The sequence below is a fragment of the Megachile rotundata genome, chromosome 11 (assembly GCF_050947335.1).
Source record: "Megachile rotundata isolate GNS110a chromosome 11, iyMegRotu1, whole genome shotgun sequence".
NCBI classification, from domain to species: Eukaryota; Metazoa; Arthropoda; class Insecta; order Hymenoptera; family Megachilidae; genus Megachile; species Megachile rotundata.
In genome coordinates this window covers 13,464,725-13,483,245 of record NC_134993.1, presented here as the reverse complement: position 1 = coordinate 13,483,245, position 18,521 = coordinate 13,464,725, and the positions used below count along the sequence as shown (strand labels likewise).

Here is an 18,521-nt window from a genome sequence, read left to right as displayed (position 1 = left end):
TTATTTTTATATATGTAGATTCGTGCATTGTCATATAAAACCTGTTATATTGTGATGAAAATGACTACAGAAGAAGAATGGGACGTAGAACAACATAAAGCAGAACATGAATCTGATGAACATTGGGAACTTAGACGTAAATTTCTTTTAGCACATAAGGACAAATTTCCAGAAGATCAACTTGTTTGTTTAGCTCAAGTATTTACCAATGTCGAGTTACTTGGCTGCAGGTATAATTTATGTGCTGCTCAGTTTTATATACCATTTATAAGAAATTCATTTTTCTCTGATTATGATTGAGTATATTTCCTTTAGATATCCAAAAGAGACAATGCAATTGATAGCAGAATTAGCTCAAGATATCGTTGGTGATTATAGAGAAAAACAAAAAACTAAATTGCAAAGAACATTTGTAAAAGCTTCCGATGCTGCTAGCTCTAAGGTTAAAGGTATATCAAAGAACTGTGAGTTCTATCATGTTTGTTAATAATTTAAAATGGAATAACATAAAATTGTTTATTCGTGTATCATTATTTACTTATGTTTTCCAGGACTAAATGCCCCTACATCTACCAATAAATTTGATACAAAAGCACAAAGTACAAGCTCATCTAGTGAATTAAGACCTAATCAAGTTAAAAAAATAAAATTAAAAGAACCTCCGTTTGGTAATATTGTATTGGTAGAAAGGCCGGGTGATGTACCACAGAACATAATTGCTTCTGCAGTTAATGCATCAGGAAGTGTTTTAGAATGGAAATTTGATAGAATCAGTAACACATGGTATATGCTTTTAATATCTATATTTCTTTGTACATACAAGTAAAATTAACTTCTGGTTCTTGTAGTCAGTGCGCTATTTTTATCAATTCAAAGCTGTTGGCAGAAGCTTCTGGTTTGAATAGAAAAATGGCAAAGAAACAAGCAGCTCATAATGGATTACAAAAGTTAAAGAAATATTATTATACAATTAAGGTGAGTTATAGATTTTTTATGTATGTTGAATTTGATTTGACCTACTGTTTTAATATTTTAGATAAAGCAGAATATAGATAAAGATTCTAATGTAACTACAACAACGATGGTGAAAGGAGCAGCAACAGAAGACTCAATTTCTGATGACAATATTGGAAGGAAACTAATGAAATTAATGGGTTGGACTGGTGGAGGTCTTGGTAAATCACAGCAAGGAATTGTAGAACCTATTACGTAAGTACAGTTTCTCTTATGTATTAGAGTACTATAAAATATTAACATTGATTGTATAGTGTTAAGCAACAGATCAGCAGACAAGGCTTAGGATTGAAGTCAAATTCTTCGTCGCTAAATCATGTAAAATACAAATCCAGAAACATCATGAGAGAGTACCTAGCAGGTGACATGAGAAACGATTTAGTATTCTCAGCCTTTACAAACGACGAAAGAGCTGCAATGCACACGTAAGTTTAATGACGAAGTTCGTACAATTTTTGCATTGAAAATATTATTTATTAAATGTATTTTTAAATGTATTTAGGATAGCAAGACAGTTGGGCTTAAAATCACATAGTTATGGTCCTAAAGATCAACGAACATTGGTAATTTCTCGTAAAATAGATGTACGAGATTTAGTCAACGAATTGAAGAGTCTTGGAGGGGTTACCAACAAATATGAGTTAATTGAACCAACTGAGACGTAAATAAAAAAGAATATACTTATTTTTCTGTACATCATATAAATTTGATAACATACAGTATATCAGATTTAATACATTCCGTACCGAAATAACAGATACACGTGATAATAGATTACAAATGAAATAATTAGAAAACACTGTTTTAGAAACTTATTTTATAGAACGTATTGACATTAAGTAATTTCTTAAGAAATTGGTGCGGAACGTATTAAGAATTAAGTCGAAATACATGGTTAACAAACACATTTTTTTCCATATTTGTTGTTTAGTTTTTATACTTCAACTTAACATTTATGCAATAAAACACTTTATGCAATAAACTTAGTATTTTGACTCCCTTGTTAAATTTGGTAGATTTATATGTAAGATTTGTAAACTTTATTTTAGATTCATTCTATTTTGAAAGATACTATGACTGAGTGAAAAAAGAAACTATGAAAGCAGAAAAAAAACTTTAATAATCACAATAATCACAAGCAATATACGTGGTCAGGTACAATGTCAATTGCGTAAAATAAAACTGAAGAAACGTTCACTTTATTTAATGATCATCGCGCGCTGAACTTATTTCCAAGAACATTGTATTTTAATTAATAGAAGTACAAAAACTTTAAGAAGCAAGATCACTTACAAGTGTATGGTACGTCGCAGTTGCCGTATAATAAGAATGCTTTGGCAGTAGAACAATATAGAAGTCGAAAGTAACATAGACACGACGGCGTGTGATTTTATTACATTATCACATTATTTAAATCTTGATAACTAAGATGGTCAATGTTGATTACGGATACATATGCGCTGTACAATTTATCGATCGGTAGAAACATCCAATAATGCTCGTTCACGCTACAGTGTGTATTGCAAAATAAAGAACAAGAAACACAAATCAAATTAAATTACATGTTCGTCGAAATTGATCTTACAAGGAATTTTTTCCAGCGGACAACTATGGACGGATCATGCAGATATGTTTTGTTACATTTGAATAATGCATTTTAATAAATTAAATGCATTTTAATAAATTAAATTGCAATGAAGACATGTTGGTAATTTTTGATGACGTACCTACTGAATCTTTTACACAATAGCAGCTGTGCGTTGTAAAACATACATGGATAATTCAGGATTACATGGATTGTCTTTGGATCGCATACAAGCTGATGTAAACGATAGGTAAGAGAATACGTGGCGTGTACAAGCATTTTAGAATTCCTCGCTGGGTGTTGCAACAAGTGCTCACGTATGAGATAATAAACCACATAAGAGGTCTTTCCTGTATACAACACCGTTCTATAGCGATGGAAATATACGCACTGCGCGTTGTACATGTTTGGGTTCATTATTTCCAATTACCATTGAAGATGAACGGTCCTATCTTAAATATAACACGTCGAAATTGAGGGGGAGGGGTAGGTAAAGAGTCAAGGCGTTCGTGAGCGGAGATTCAGAACGTCTTGGTCCTACGAAAGTTTCTTCTTAAAGTTTACACAACTTCCCTCAGGATTCTGTCCTCGGTCCAGGCCCTACTTTGGACCGTAATTGACATCTGGAGGGAACGTTACATATCTCTGTATCTCTCTCTTTCTTCTCCATTATTCTCTTTTATATACCAAAATATTATATCTACTATTTGATAAAAGTGACTCTTTTGTTGATATGTAATATATACTTAATTATTTATATTAGAAGATATGTCATTGGTTGACTAGAAGATATTACGCTTAAAATATAGAGATGAGTTTCGTCGTCAAACGAAAGTCTTTCTCAATAGGTGTAATTGGTTCCCCGGTTACTTTAACCTCTTCAAATTCATTTCCTCGAATAGAAAGAAAAACGGAGAACCATCGACATTTATTACTTTACTGATATGTATTCATATTGATATGTTATGTTGCGTTACCGTAATGAAAATATTAATACATTATACATATATGTATATATATATATATATATATAACTTGCATCTTTCCTTATCTTAAGTAAAGTGCGCGTTATACCCTGAAGGAACGCGAGGTGCTCGATTTGTACCTGCTTCGCTTTCTCATTTTTTTAAAATAGATATACATATATATATATGTATATATACATACATATTCGTTTATACATATACAGATATACGGCTTCTTTTTACATAAATGATTCGTGCACTCATATCTGACTAAAGATCAATCGGTTCTACAAGAAAAAATGAGAAGATTGCAACAAAATTTGTACGTCACTGCAAAACCAACTGGATACCTGATTAACTCGATTCAAAGTTCTTCCTGCCAGCGAAGGTTTGTATCGATCTTCTCGCTTTATTGACGATTAAAATAACGTATCAAAGCATATGTTACAAAATATACGGTTAACCCTTTGCGGTCCAAGTGTGCAAGACTGGTTAAGTGTCGTTGCCTGCGGTATCTGTAGCGTTTCAAATTGGAGACCTCAATCAATACAATTGACTATATTTCAGAATTCTCATTGCCTACACAAGAAACGTTACCAAATCAAATACTCAAAATGTTTAGAACCTGAAATATTGACAATGATTGTCTAAGGTTTACATTTGGTTACAAAATAAAGATCTGTACAAAACGAACCGCAAGAGGTTTCACGTATATTCGAATTTATTCCAGCAGGATTTGTCTACGTATTTCCGTTTGGTGCGTATCGGCGAGAACTAAGTTTTATTCAAAATATAATTAACTATCACCGATTCTAATATCTTGATTCCAGACATGCGATCAAACATCCTTTTACTCGAAGCGGTACAAAAGCGTTTCCCATGTAATAGAAGAGAAATATGGCTGATTTATCTTGATTGTCCTTCACTTAATTGAATAATCGGTGTTCAACAGTGTTCAATGGCGCGTTCAAAGGCAAACTATATCCAGTAAGGTTCGTTCTAAACATCAAGCTGGTGAAACATTCCGAAATGTTTGTATAAATTGCTCTCGATACGACGGGAAACTGAAATCCGTAGAAAGACCTTTTCATGGTACTGTACCAGCAGTAATACGGTTTACAAGAACGCAATAGACGCACAGGATGCAGCAAGAATTTACGCAATTTCTGGTACACCCTGTATATATGTACACATACATACATATATTGTATACATATTACATAATTGCACACGATAGTTTACAACAAAAATCACGTGCAATTCGGTTGCAAGGCAGAAAGGTTTTGCGCGTGCACGAGTACGTGTTGTTACTTCGCATAATTTAACAATGAATGCATAAAAGCTTATACATAATATGAAATCAAACAAAAGAATCAAACGATAAATAAGTTAATAACTTGTTGGATGAATTGTCTCGTTTTCTGTCTCTCGAAAGGTGGTTGCGTGTCGCGTAACGGTTACGCCATACTAGCCACATATACATTAACTTGCGTATCGATCGCATGCCAGTGTGACGACGAATACGTTAAAATATAATTAATTGACTCGCATAATTACTAAGCTTCGTGTTGCCGCGATGCTCAATGCGTGACTTCCATCGTCACGACATTCTTTTATTACTTTCTTCTTTCTTGGAAGCGTAACAACACGTCGTTCGTTAAAGCGAGCGCGTTCATTGCAGCGCAAGAGAGCAACGTTGGGTCATTAAAGGTGTGCACAGATATACAAGCATCGACCCTTGACATTTAATGAAAGTTTAAACGTTCGGTACTCCCGTGCCTCTCGATAATGTATAAGGTATATATCTCGACTTATCTCGGTGCTCGTAGCGTATTCTTTTCAAAAGCAGGAACGATGAGAAGCCATTGAAAGAAAACGATGGGAAGGTAAGGAGAGTAGAAAGAAAAACGAGTGATCGCGTCGCGAGAGAGACTCGTCAAAGAACAATCGGGCTTTCAAGCGATAGAATAATGCGATTGTAATACGATACAGCCAACGTGATAGTGCCTCCGCAATGTCGTTCCAAGGGAGTGGCACGTTCAGTCGAGAAAGCCGGTTTTCACGAGTTTCTCCAAAAAGAACTTCACGTCTCCTAGTTCGGAGTCTTTGATACCGATGGACTTCAGCATACCCAGGTCACCGTTTTCCACAGCCATGAACACGGAACGCAGGTGTTCCAAGTCCGCTCGTACTAAATGTAACGCTGCACCGAAGTCTTCGATTGTCTGAGATTCTGCAAACACATATATTCCTCTATCAAGTACAAATTTTAATAATCTACAATTAGTTACATCTATAATCAACTTTTTATATACTCAATAATATACAGACCAGATATCAAGATGATAACATTATTAACATAGCTTATAACTTATAACCTACATTTTTAAAACATACAATTCAAGTATAATGACGAGTTAACTTACATTCTATTAGCAATGAACGTGTATCTTCACGAATCAACAAGTTACTTACCAGAAAGAGCAATGGCCACCTTGTTCACTCCACCCAAAGATTGCAGTGCGTCTCTTGCCTTAGTTCCAAACAATTTTTCCAGGTAATTAGGACCATGGCTCGCTAATAATGACTGCAAGAAACTAGCTGTTTCTTCTACCGGTGGTCTTTTTGCTAAAATGTGCAACAGGTAGTACCAGTTAAGTTTTAAGTATTTATGCTAGAATAGTACAGCTAAACTTTAGCTTTATACAATTAAAAATAGTACTATTATTTATTACAAATCCTTCATACCTTAACTGATATTTATATTATACATAAAATAATAAATACAAAAATTTTACTCTGTACAATATAAATTACCATTAAATCTTTAATCTTGTTTTCATTGAAAACACTAAATGTGTGTTTATAATTCTTGTGTATTAGCCACTGATAATTTCCTTATAAGACACACCTGGTGTGTCTTACAACAGATACCACACGACGCACAAGGTGCGTCATTCTCAATTCAGTAATCATAGTCACGCGATAGACAGGAAAGCAGTAGTATAGGTCGTGTATAAATCAGCCTTTCTACATATTCTAAGCTCAACTGCTACATTCCGTGTGGAAACTTTCTCATAACCTTGTGCCTATTTTTCATCCACGCTTATTCATCCATAGTTACACTTTTTTATCAAAGAAAGAGTGTAAATGTATGGATAAACTTACCAGCTGTGCATAGTCGTAAGTCCTCGTCGTAACCGTCTTGACAATCCGGGGCACCATCGCACAAATATTGGATTGAAATACATATTCCGTCTCCTGGGCACTTAAACGGCTCATACGGGTGACATGCATTTTCTGTAACAATCAAACGTATTAGATATTAATTTGGGAGATTAGCTGGTAAGAATATATGGACCGTCGTTTCGAAGAAGTGCGCATTTAGTACGTGCTAAATTAGCAATTATCGATATGCGTATCGAAGAGAAAAATGACAGTATCGTCGAATTGACGTATCGATTTTTCGTTCGATTCAAATACTCGATTAGAGAAGACGGTAATTCGAGTTCTCGGTTCGCTGCCACAAGAATCTCAATGCTGTTTATTGCTCGAGGGTTTACCCCCCGTAAAGTAACGTTTATTACTGCTAGTGATTATGCCACGTTCCATAACGAAACGAACTACGTTCTATTGCATTGAATAAACTACAGACAGCCCATCACGAAGATGAATCGTGATACGTTGAGTACACTACGTGGATTCAAATTACCACTTAAACGACGTTACCATCCGCACAATAGATCGCATCAAGACTAAAATGTATGTACACCGCGTATCATAGAACCTCGTGTTAACGGTGCTCTACCCTTAACAGAACTATTCTGGCATTGTTTCGTACATCTATGCATATACATATACCATTTAACTGTACTAGAAAATCTTTTACGAAATAAAATTATATACGCGGGTAATCGAACATATCGAGTACCCGAACTATCGAATCGAATCGGAACTTGAAATCGAGGTAGAAATTAAATTTATAAATTAAAGTCTGTATAAACCAAATTTGTTCCGATTTGATTAAAAATTATCGGGCTACTCGAGATCGATAAATTACTCGTGCTTTGTCCTAAAAATTGTGCTAAAAAATTGACATTTATGGGAGTTTACTTGACTTCAACTCACCATATGTGCACCGGAAGTTGCACTCCACCGGCTAAGGGTTAACATGCATAAATATAGATGAAGAAAAGCAATGACATCTGGTATCGTTGCAAATGACTGTCATCAACGCTATTTGAATAGTTATAGTTTACGCGATATAGCTTAATCGATTACTATTCAGTCTATAGACGAATGATTCTTGTTTAGACTAGAATGTAACGTTAAAAGGTGTGCGATAAACGAATGATGGTTATGTTCAGACTCGATTACCGTTCGTAGCAGACAATGACAACTTACCTGTCCGTTTCGACTTGAAGTCGTTATAAAATCGACTCAAGTCGATCGCCATGACGGCACGCGGAAAAACAACGCAAGCACTCAGGGCGAGGCTAAGCGCAGCCACACTAGTGCAAAATCTCTGAACCATTCTTAGCCGGTAGCCAGGAAATTGATATCGATGAACGGGTTTCGCACACTATGCGTATTGTTCGTTGGCTAACAGGGAAACAATACGGAATTACCCTCTATTGTACGTCGTTAAAAGCTCGTGAAGCTCAAACTTGTTTGATAAACGCTAAAATCGAAATAACAGTCGTTGACACGCTGATTCCTCCAAGAACAATATGAATACAATTGTCTCCCTTCACTTTTCCTGCCCTGACGTTTTCTCGTTTCACAGCCACCCTCTATCTCTTTTCAACACCAAGTGGCTGGCGCGTGACACGGGGTGCACAAGCACTGTGAACACACCTGTGTGCCCTCGTATCATACATGCGATGCAAAGTACGTATTATAATCCCTACTCTTCCGGACACCTCTTCCCAAAAGGGTGGGGGCAACGCAGGACCTCTAAACCAATCGGTTAATAGGATTCGCTGGATCCGACCAATGAGAACAAGCGAGATCAAACGTACTACCCTGGAACACCTACGCGACCCTCCCTGCTATGTTGCATCGATTTCAACCCCCTTGTATCTGTAGGTAACGTTTGTTTATCGTTATAAAGGTGCGACTTGAATCATATGAACGCAAACGAGCTCGAACAACCCATTAGTATGTTCGTCGACAGTGTTCGGGTGCTACGAACTAGAAATCAAGCGGGTACACGCTAAATTTTGTAGTTTGGCAATTTGAGAATTTGATAACTTGGATTGTTCTAGTCTCTTACATTGACAGTAAGAATTAAGAAGTCTTTGTATGACCGAATGTCAAAGTCAACGAACATCGAACACTGACGAATGTTCCTCTCGTGCTCTTTCACACTGGGTTCAGTGGAAACGCACCCTAATGTTGCGTTTACGCGGGTAGAATCGCGTGCGTAGTCATTATGGAACAGGGTAATGAATTTACCGAATATTGAAGAATTTCTATTTAATTTGATTAACACGAATCCTCGTCAACCACTTTTCGTGATTCTTAGAAGCTTCTTTCATATATTATCGAATCATTTTTACTTGTCATGAATGGTATAATTAAATGCGTTGAAGAAAAAACCACTTTCTGAAATGTCATATCTTTAGTAAGAGTGGACATTCAACTTTTATGAAATTAATTTGTATTATTTCACAAAATTATATATATAGGTATAGTTACTCATATTAAAATAAAATATGTCCCCTACATTTTTTATATTAAATATTTTTTACTTCTTCAAATGCTTATTCTAAAAGTTAGTTATTAATATTTATTTTGTCATACGTAACACGTTGCGGTTAAATAATAATACCGTTCCAAAATACTTTACATGTCCTTTTGTAAAATGTCAATAATTTGTTAATTTTCTATTCGTACAACTGTTCATGGCAATTTAAAAGCAGTAATGCGTACTGTTAATTGGAAACCATGACTCCCGCGATAACTTCATATCGTATATAACCTGAATGTATTTACGTATCTATTTCAAGTACAATAAGATTTAAATAATAGATTGTATATATCTACGAAATGGGGTTAATAAAATAATTATGACGAAATGACGAATGTTATTTATTATGCTCATTGCATGGATGGAAGCTATAAAAGATCAAATAAATAGATAAAAATGTATCAAACGCAATTTTAGAAAAAGTCACAGTATGGAAGATTTAAAGTCTAAATTTTTTGGCCTCATTAATAAACAGGTAATGAACTTCATGTTATAATTAATATGTTAGACGTTATTTATTGATACTATATAGTTGTAAGTGCAGCTGCTTTTGTCTTTTCTTTTCTCCTTATTCATTAGGTTATGTTGATAATAATTCATCTAGCATTAGAGAAAACTGTCAAGAAACTTATATTTTTCATTATTGTGTAGAATGCAACCAAGATTCCACTTATGGGCTTACATCCAGATCTACTGAATCCATCAGAATCTCAGAAACTAGACAATGTACAATCAGAAGCTGATCAATCGACAGGAAATGAGCCTATCCCTGACCAAGATATATTAGAATCCATAGAAAAAATTTATTTTAATACAGATCACAATTTTGATGCTTGTAGATACGAATTAGAAAAGCTACCAAAAGTATTGCAATCTGAGGAAATCGAGAAATGTTACGAAAAATTGAAACAGCAGCATCAGGTTGTGTCAAATAAAGTCTTACAACTTATTTTACAAAAGCAAACTGCTTGTAAGAAAGAGTTTGAAAAGATCTTGTTAATACAAGAGCAGTTGCAAGATGTATTAGAAATATGCAGAATGGGAAGAGCAGATCTGAAATTGGCTGAAAGGCAGTTTACAACAGCTAGTTTAGGAATATTAGCAAACTATCAAAAAAGACAAGTTGTAGAGGAATTATTAAATAATTTAAATACAATAAAAACATTGGTAAGTTCTGTTCAATTAATTTGACTCATCTGTTGAATGGGAATGAAGAAGTAAGTTACTGTAATAATTTTCAGCAACGTACAGGAGATCGATTGCAAGAGCTACTAAATGAAAAAAATTATCCCAGAGCAATCTCATTGCTTTTAGAATGCCAGAGTGCTGCACAAACTTATAAACACTTTCACTGTATTGCTGCTTTGAATGGAAAGCTGCAGGACATTTTAGAACAAGCAGAAGAAGCTCTAGATGTTACGCTCTCAAGGATGTGTACACAATTTGATGTGACAATATACACATCCATACAAGAAGCTTATACTCTGTTAGGAAAAACACAGTCTGCAATGGATCAACTGCATATGCACTTCACTGCTGCAATTCACAATACTGCTTTTGCAGTTGTTCATTCGTATGCAGGTGGTGATACAAAAAGGCAATACAAACAGCTTTGTCAATCAGTTCCTCGTGAAAGTTGCATTGCTTGTCTAACAGAATTATGTAAATCATTGTGGACAATATTGAGTTCTTACTATTTAATAGTAAATTGGCACAATACTCAAGAAAATAAATTTAAGTCTGATGTTAAAGATGTAGAAGAAACTTTTAATCAACAATATGTAAAGCATAAATTAGAAAATAGTATGATTCGAGTATGGCATGACGTTGAAATAAAAATATCAATATTTTTAATGAATGTCGATTTAACTTACATTAAATTTGAACAATTTGTACAAGTTTTAGACATAGTTAACAGGTAAATATTTTACAAATATATATAGATATAGAAATGTATATTTTTGACACAAAATATTTACAGATTAATAGAAATTGGAGAAGAGTTATGTGGCTTCAAGTCGGAAAACTTACAAGAATCTATAAGAAAACAATCCTTATCATATTTTTCCCACTATCATGCATCAAGATTAGATGAACTTAGAATATTTTTAGAGAACGATGGATGGGAACTATGCCCTGTCAAACCCAACTTTGTAGCAACACAATTACAGGAATTCAAAAGTCTAAAACCATCGCTTAATAGTTGTAAAGTTTGGAACAACATGGACAACTCTAACGTTAGTGAAAATGATAGTACTATGGGAATAGAATGGATCAAAAAATATTTGGAAGGAGGAACGTCTCCGTTTGCCATAGGTTCGGATGACACGATGGATGAAGATATATTGTTAAATAGTGAGGATAATCCGCCAGCCTATTTTTCTGATGAATCCGACGACGACATTCCTGACGAATTAAAACGTGAATACGTGGATGATTCTGACCATATTAAAACAAATAAAAAGAAATGTAAACTGAAACAATCGGGACCCATGGTTACAAATACCACGCTAAGCATATTGCGTATTTGTGGAAAGTATTTACAAATGTCTAGACTTCTACGTTCAATCGCAGTCACTGTCATACAAAGTATGATACAATTTTATGAATTATGTTTTTATACTGTACATTTGTTCTTCACCTCAGACCTCGTAAGTTTCCACAGTTAATTTATTCAAGAAGATTAATTTATTATTGATAATTATTTTTTTTCTTTCACAGCAAATAAATAGCGACTCTTTGTATAGCCCAAAGTTAAAATTATCACTAGCAAGAATTAAAGAGAATTTAATTATTTGTGAAAATGATACAGAAGATAATATTCAATTAAATTCAGACAAAGTGCGACAACCACAACTTTCTTCCATCGTGAATTTACGCAAGCCAGAAGAACTACACGGTTTGATGGAACGTATCGTGGCAGTAGAATCTCTAATATTTTTAGGACAACAATACGAGAGCCTGAAACCGTATCTAGAACATTTAATCGGTGCTAGTCCACAACGTGGTTTCCTTCATCAATTTTATATGCAAACAATAGCATCAACGATAGATTTAAGGAAACCTGTATACATGGCGGTTGCGTCACAAGCGTTTGATGTAGCAAATATCCTAAATTTAATGAATAAGGTTAACTGGGAGGTGACGGATGTTATGTCACAACATAGTGGATATATAGATTCGTTACTTCAGGTACTTATTTTTTTATGTAAATAAATTTTTCTTTATTCTTACACAAATATTTCTTGTACGTAGGATATATGTGTTCTAAATGAAAGATTGAGCAACATTGGAAGTTGTCTTCCTTTAGCAGATGAAGTATATAATGCTGTTTGGGAAAATATTGCACATTTAATCACTCATACTTTAGTAGAAGGGTATGTCATTCTTTGAACAATCTAGTTTTTTCTGTATAACATTTATTTTTCTAAAATTTTTATCACAGATTCTCTAATGCTAAGAAATGTACAAATGGAGGTAGAGCATTGATGCAACTTGATTTCACACAGTTGAAATCAAAATTCGAGATGATAACTGGTCTCAGACCAATGCCGCATAGAGAATACGTGGAGTCATACATTAAAGCTTATTATCTCCCAGAAAATCGTTTGGAGAAATGGATAAAAGAACATAAGGTAATTGAAATTTCATATACAATTATTAAACAATTTTCTGATAAAATTTATCGCTTGAAATGTTTGTCTTATAGGAATATTCTATTAAACACTTGATTGGTTTGATCTCTTCAACATGTCAAAATAATAAAAAAACTCGGCAACGTTTAATAGCACTTATAGAAGAACAACGACCATCTAGATAGCATAAAGCTATACATTACAGTACATCTCAAGACTATGTTGAGATAGAGATTACATAACATACCATTTTTTTTAAATGACTAAAAGGAAATGTATTTTTTTCTTGTAAATATTTAGAAAGGTTTCCTTGCATCTCTGAACTAAGCTGATTTAATAATTCTTCAGTTTCTATAACATGTTTTGTTCAGTTATCAGTAATGGTGTTATGCAAATAGAACATAGTTTCATAAAATTGAAGATACACGTGATAAAATTCGAGATCTTTAATTCTAATCTTGCAATGATACATATAGTTGAGTATTATTAAACAGTTATACGAATCTCACACAAAATCTTTTAAGTAAATTCATATAATATACTGTTATTAATAGTTGAAAATTTTTCACCCTTTGTTATCATTGGATGTTTAAAATTTATTAGAATCTCTAGCAGTATTAACCAAGATTCTGAATAAAAGATATTAACATATTTTAACCTTAAACATTAATGTTACTTAATCTGTTGATAGAAGATATTTTATATTTGATTTTTTAACATAATTATTATACAATGTAAATAATTTTTTTAAATACATATATACTGTTATGATTTAGTATCTTTAATTATGCAGTGCTCTCTTCCGAATTGAAATATTTATCGAGATACATGGAATCTTATATTTTGAGACAATACTGTTATAATTTAAAGGTGTCTTTATTATACAAATAATAATAATAATATACAAGTACATATATTTTTTCTGGGTTTATCGGTTTCCAATTTTGTAAAAATTACCGTTATTTATCTAGAAGTATTTACTATAGCATTATACATACTGTATATTTGTATTGTATATTTTACTTCTACTAGAAACCAAAAAATTCTATTGCACCTCTTCATTTGTTAATCATGAAAATATTTTAACTGCGGGTTTTCAGTAACATTATTTCCTTAATAATTACTAGAAAACTTATTTGAAATAAATATTATTGAACACGTGTATTGTACGATATGTATTGTAATATATTTCAAACGACTTTTGTAAAATAAAAAAAGATGGAAGATTCTTTTGTAGACCAGAATGTAACTAAAGTGACTTGTTTACCGATTAACGTAAATATAAAAATTCAGTTATGTAGGTGCATCGAGAACTCTCTGGTTAGTAGTGTAAGTCAGCGTTTCCTAATTCTGAAATTTATGGACCGTATTGTTAACTTTGTTACTAATAAAATGACAATCGCACTTCCTAAGTTTACGCATTATTTCCTGTAAAAGACATATGAAATATTGTTGAATTTTTGTTTCGTTAATTGTATAAAATGAACAACGGTTCATGGAGTAGATGTTAAGAAACGCTGATAATTTATCGAAGTAACCGATTTTCTTCTTTACTCCAAAGCGTTTTATATCGAGCCCTCCATTCTGAATGGCCCCTGTTAAAACAAATTGTTGGAAAATATAAAGGATATACGTCTATGAAGAACCGAATGATACTAAATGCTTATTCTGACAATAAATTTAGCTGAAAACGTTATTTACTAATATTATGCTGAGTTGTGAGTTTTCAAGCAAGATTGGATTCTTATGCTATAAATGCATTTATTATTTCATAGTGAGCAGAGAATGAATAAATATATATTGCTATTAGATGACCTTTACTGACAAAATATCTGCTTCAAATTATTTATCATTTGTAGGATTCATTTTACTTCAGGCTTTGGATATTTATCAAAGAAAAGTGTACTCTATGGTTATAAAATGTTTCTTACATATTACAATGACTCACTACGATGATTATAAATAGAATTCAGTTATTTGAATTGAATAACACCTATGAAAACTAGAATTTCACTAGTTATAATTTTATTATTCCTATTCAATGAATCTTATATCATACAAGTTCAGTTTTTGAATTTAAATTAAGTTTATTGCCAAAATTGATTACTAATGTTAAAATACGTTTTTCTAAACAATAACTATTCTCCAATAAAATTATTTATATTATAATATTTTGCATTTCTTTTGTTTTTCATACAAAGGAAACAAACACGTTCCAACATTATAATATGTTAATGAGTACAAAATTAATAGTATCGTATAAATACATGATGCCATAGAGCACTGTTTAATACTAGAAAACACATTAAAATAAAAATACATTAATCTCGTTCCAAAGCCTGTTTATGGCTTTTAAATATCAGTTAATTATTTTGCACATTATGTTTCATCGAATACGATACTTAACATTAATGGTACGGATGCCGAGAAAAAGAATCTGACGAACTTATGTTTGTATAATTATCATTGTTCTTTTATGTAAAGTAGTACAATTTGTTAAAATTCTAATACCTTAATGTAATTGTGGAATGCAAATAAAACGTTAACATAGAAATAGAGTGAAAGAGTAACATATTAACATTACTTTGCTTTAGTACGTTGACAGTACAAAACTTGTAGAAACCAAGAAATTTGGATACGATGTAATTCTCCTCTTTAATCAATTGCGAATACGGTAAATATGTTTTTCACTCTTATTCTACATATTATTTTATATATATTTAAAAAAATGAACAAAATTATATAAAATGCGAATAAAACACTGTCTGACTCTTTTCCTTGTGACCTAATCCTAGTTTTGCGTTATTCAATCGCTTAACGTGTAAAAAACATTGGCAGATTCAATGCAGTTACGTTAATAAGTAACATTGTTCCTGTTTTCACGTTTTTTTTTGTTTCTTCATTTCTTTTTGAGCTTGTATCATTAAACCCTCATGGCTTACCATTTGTGCGTACAAAACAACCCCATTTGTATGTATAAGTGTACGTTCATACGTTAAATGCATTTCAATTGAAATTAAAGATAAAGATATGCGTACAGAAATATCAAAAGCGTTTCGAAATCGAGTTGGTTGATGTATGTCAAAAAAAATGTTTTAATTGGAAGACAACTGTCAAAAAAGAACGAATGAAACTATTAATATATTTAAAGAAAAAATTTTTTAAGACAAATTTATAGACGAATAATATTTTGGTGCTATATAAAGCCACTAATGTAAGTGCTTTGAATGTTTACTCACATATATCAATGGGATTATATGTATGAATATTATGTAATACATATTATATAGCACTGACAACAACCAGTGAAGAATCAAATGAATTATAATATAAATGATAAGCTTCAAACTGCAAAGATCGTTCTTTTTTTAATGCATCCCTTAATACCACAAGTAGTTCATCATAATTTTTATAATAATCCCATACCGCGATACGCGTACGTATGTATATATATGTACACATAAATTATAATGAAATGCTGAACGTGATAATATAATTAATAATATTGTATTAACTATTTTCACGAACTTTAATAAACAGTTAATAACAAAGTTTATACCATTTGGTATTTTGATAAATTTCTATTTGTATTATATTCCTAGTACTGGAATGCACCATCCGATATTAATGGTTGTTTTACATTTGCTGTTATATACTTAAAGTGATCATTCTCTTATTGATCACAGATCATTATCAGTTGCATTATAGAGCCTCTACATGATAAATAAAAGTAAAAATACAAAGCAAACGTACATTCTTGGTATGTGGTTAATCGATGAAAAATAAATATTTGCTCATAATTTATGATTACTGGTCAACCAAGTAAGGCCTTCGTAAAGCCCATCTCCAGTTGTGGCACATGATGGTTGAACATACCAATTCCTGTCTCGTATCCTAGTTAAACCCAGCTTTTCTTGTATCTCGTGCGGTTTCATTGCTATGACATTTAATAAACGATATAATAATACAAATTATATATGGCAATTACTTAATAAATACAATAATCAAACATATCAATATTCACCATCTGGAAGATCTTGTTTATTCGCAAAAATTAAAATAATAGCATCTCGCATTTCTCTATCATTTATAATTCGATGAAGTTCTTGACGGGCTTCATCAATTCGATCTCTATCGGCGCAATCTACTACAAAAATAAGACCTTGCGTCCCAGTATAATAATGACGCCACAGTGGACGTATTTTATCTTGCCCACCAACATCCTAAGGTATAGCAAATTTGTTATCACTTTAAAAGTTTGAAATACTTGGCACAAATAAAATTTGTAGCAACACTTACCCAAACATTGAACTTAACATTTTTATAGGTAACTGTTTCTACATTGAATCCTACAGTTGGTATAGTAGTTACAGATTGCCCTAATTTAAGTTTATATAGTATTGCTGATATGTAATTAAGGAAATCTTACTAAGTAAACATAAAATTCCTTTCTAGGTAATAAGTCACATATATGGACAAGAATATATAAGAAGGATACTAGTTTTACCAGCAGCATCCAATCCTAGCATAAGAATTCGCATCTCCTTGTTGCCAAAGATTTTTGACAACAATTTGCCCATCTTGCCAGCTGCTTTCTAGGCACCTGGCACCTACATTTCATAAATTATACTCTTTAAAAGGAATGCACTGTTGGTCAATGAAATTTCTATGAAAAATAATAAAATTCTTATTCAAATACATTTAAATCTCTTCAAAATATGGTCCCTCGTTATTTAAGAACTCTTGTATTGTCACAGGTTTTTGTATAAAATTTAAAACAATGCAAGAAGAACATTTTATGAACTTCTAACCTCCATACGAAATTTGTTACCCTAAACTATGAGTAACAATTTATCACGTTACGTGAATGAAATATTAACGAAATAAGGAAATCCAAGGACGTTTCTTATAACCTATCAAAATTGCAAGTGAAATTTAAACAAACAGATATTGATGAAATCATGGTATTATAAATAAATTCGTGATGTATTCACGTTACAGTTGAATTCATCGTAACAGTTAATTGTAAAATAAGATCTGAATGAATGTACTCAACAGTTGTCACGACAAACAGATTAATCGGTCGTGTAACTTGCATGACAATCAATGAGGAATTTTTGAAAAAAATCCTTCAAGTCAGCAATATCAAAGGATTGTGTACTTGAAGCAAGCACAAATGTAACTCACCGAAATACATTTACAAAAAGCGAATACTTTATCATGAACGCGTAGACATATCACATCACTACACATAACTTATTATTACAGCGGTAATATCGCTACAGCATTACCAGAAACGTTATTTAGGTAGGTACAGCATGATGTCTCTTCGTAAGTCACAAGCAAACACGCATGTAACTTGAACGAAATATTGAGATCACTTTTGTATGTATTCAATTCTGACAGAGATTTTCGAGCGCCACCACATGTTTCGAATCATTACTAATTCGTTATTGGCAGTATATTTAAAACTTTGACACTGTAAAATATTACTGCTATGGAAATTTAGTTATAATTTAGCCTAATTTCGAGCTTTTATCGGTATCGCTCGCGCGGAATAATCTCAGAGC

The 18,521-nt window shown here is 32.6% G+C and overlaps 4 protein-coding genes across 10 annotated transcripts; 2 read left to right on the top strand and 2 right to left on the bottom strand.

The window, feature by feature from the left end:
• Positions 1–54: 54 nt before the first annotated feature.
• LOC100876932 (NF-kappa-B-repressing factor) lies at positions 55–2,713 on the top strand. Its single transcript, XM_003699315.3, has 8 exons — positions 55–230; positions 316–449; positions 552–783; positions 849–975; positions 1,037–1,209; positions 1,269–1,439; positions 1,517–1,675; positions 2,064–2,713. The coding sequence occupies exons 1-8, from the start codon at positions 55–57 to the stop codon at positions 2,077–2,079; spliced, it is 1,188 nt and encodes a 395-aa protein (XP_003699363.3). The 3' UTR covers positions 2,080–2,713.
• LOC100877117 (prohormone-4) lies at positions 2,192–8,421 on the bottom strand. Of its 2 annotated transcripts, none has more exons than XM_003699232.3 (4): positions 7,969–8,421; positions 6,733–6,864; positions 6,040–6,192; positions 2,192–5,797 (listed from the first exon to the last, which is right to left on the bottom strand). In XM_003699232.3, exons 1-4 carry the CDS (start codon positions 8,096–8,098, stop codon positions 5,604–5,606), a joined length of 609 nt encoding a protein of 202 aa, XP_003699280.1. In that variant the 5' UTR covers positions 8,099–8,421; the 3' UTR covers positions 2,192–5,603. The 2 variants fall into 2 exon arrangements, with proteins under 2 accessions (XP_003699280.1, XP_076393803.1); XM_076537688.1 differs by lacking the exon at positions 7,969–8,421 and adding an exon at positions 7,152–7,191.
• A 177-nt stretch (positions 8,422–8,598) lies between these two features.
• Vps50 (vacuolar protein sorting 50) lies at positions 8,599–14,363 on the top strand. Its single transcript, XM_003699231.3, has 8 exons — positions 8,599–9,791; positions 9,968–10,483; positions 10,558–11,234; positions 11,298–11,967; positions 12,038–12,508; positions 12,572–12,693; positions 12,762–12,951; positions 13,026–14,363. The coding sequence occupies exons 1-8, from the start codon at positions 9,747–9,749 to the stop codon at positions 13,134–13,136; spliced, it is 2,802 nt and encodes a 933-aa protein (XP_003699279.2). The 5' UTR covers positions 8,599–9,746; the 3' UTR covers positions 13,137–14,363.
• Arf51F (ADP-ribosylation factor 6) lies at positions 13,809–18,392 on the bottom strand. 6 transcript variants are annotated; one of them, XM_012279637.2, is made up of 7 exons: positions 18,139–18,372; positions 17,651–17,864; positions 17,450–17,561; positions 17,251–17,354; positions 16,976–17,174; positions 16,828–16,888; positions 13,809–16,061 (listed from the first exon to the last, which is right to left on the bottom strand). In XM_012279637.2, the coding sequence occupies exons 3-7, from the start codon at positions 17,529–17,531 to the stop codon at positions 15,968–15,970; spliced, it is 540 nt and encodes a 179-aa protein (XP_012135027.1). In that variant the 5' UTR covers positions 17,532–17,561; positions 17,651–17,864; positions 18,139–18,372; the 3' UTR covers positions 13,809–15,967. The 6 variants fall into 6 exon arrangements, with proteins under 6 accessions (XP_012135027.1, XP_012135032.1, XP_012135023.1 ...); XM_012279642.2 differs by lacking the exon at positions 17,651–17,864 and having other exon boundaries at positions 18,243–18,392; XM_012279633.2 differs by lacking the exon at positions 17,651–17,864 and having other exon boundaries at positions 18,139–18,369.
• Between the last annotated feature and the right edge of the window lie 129 nt (positions 18,393–18,521).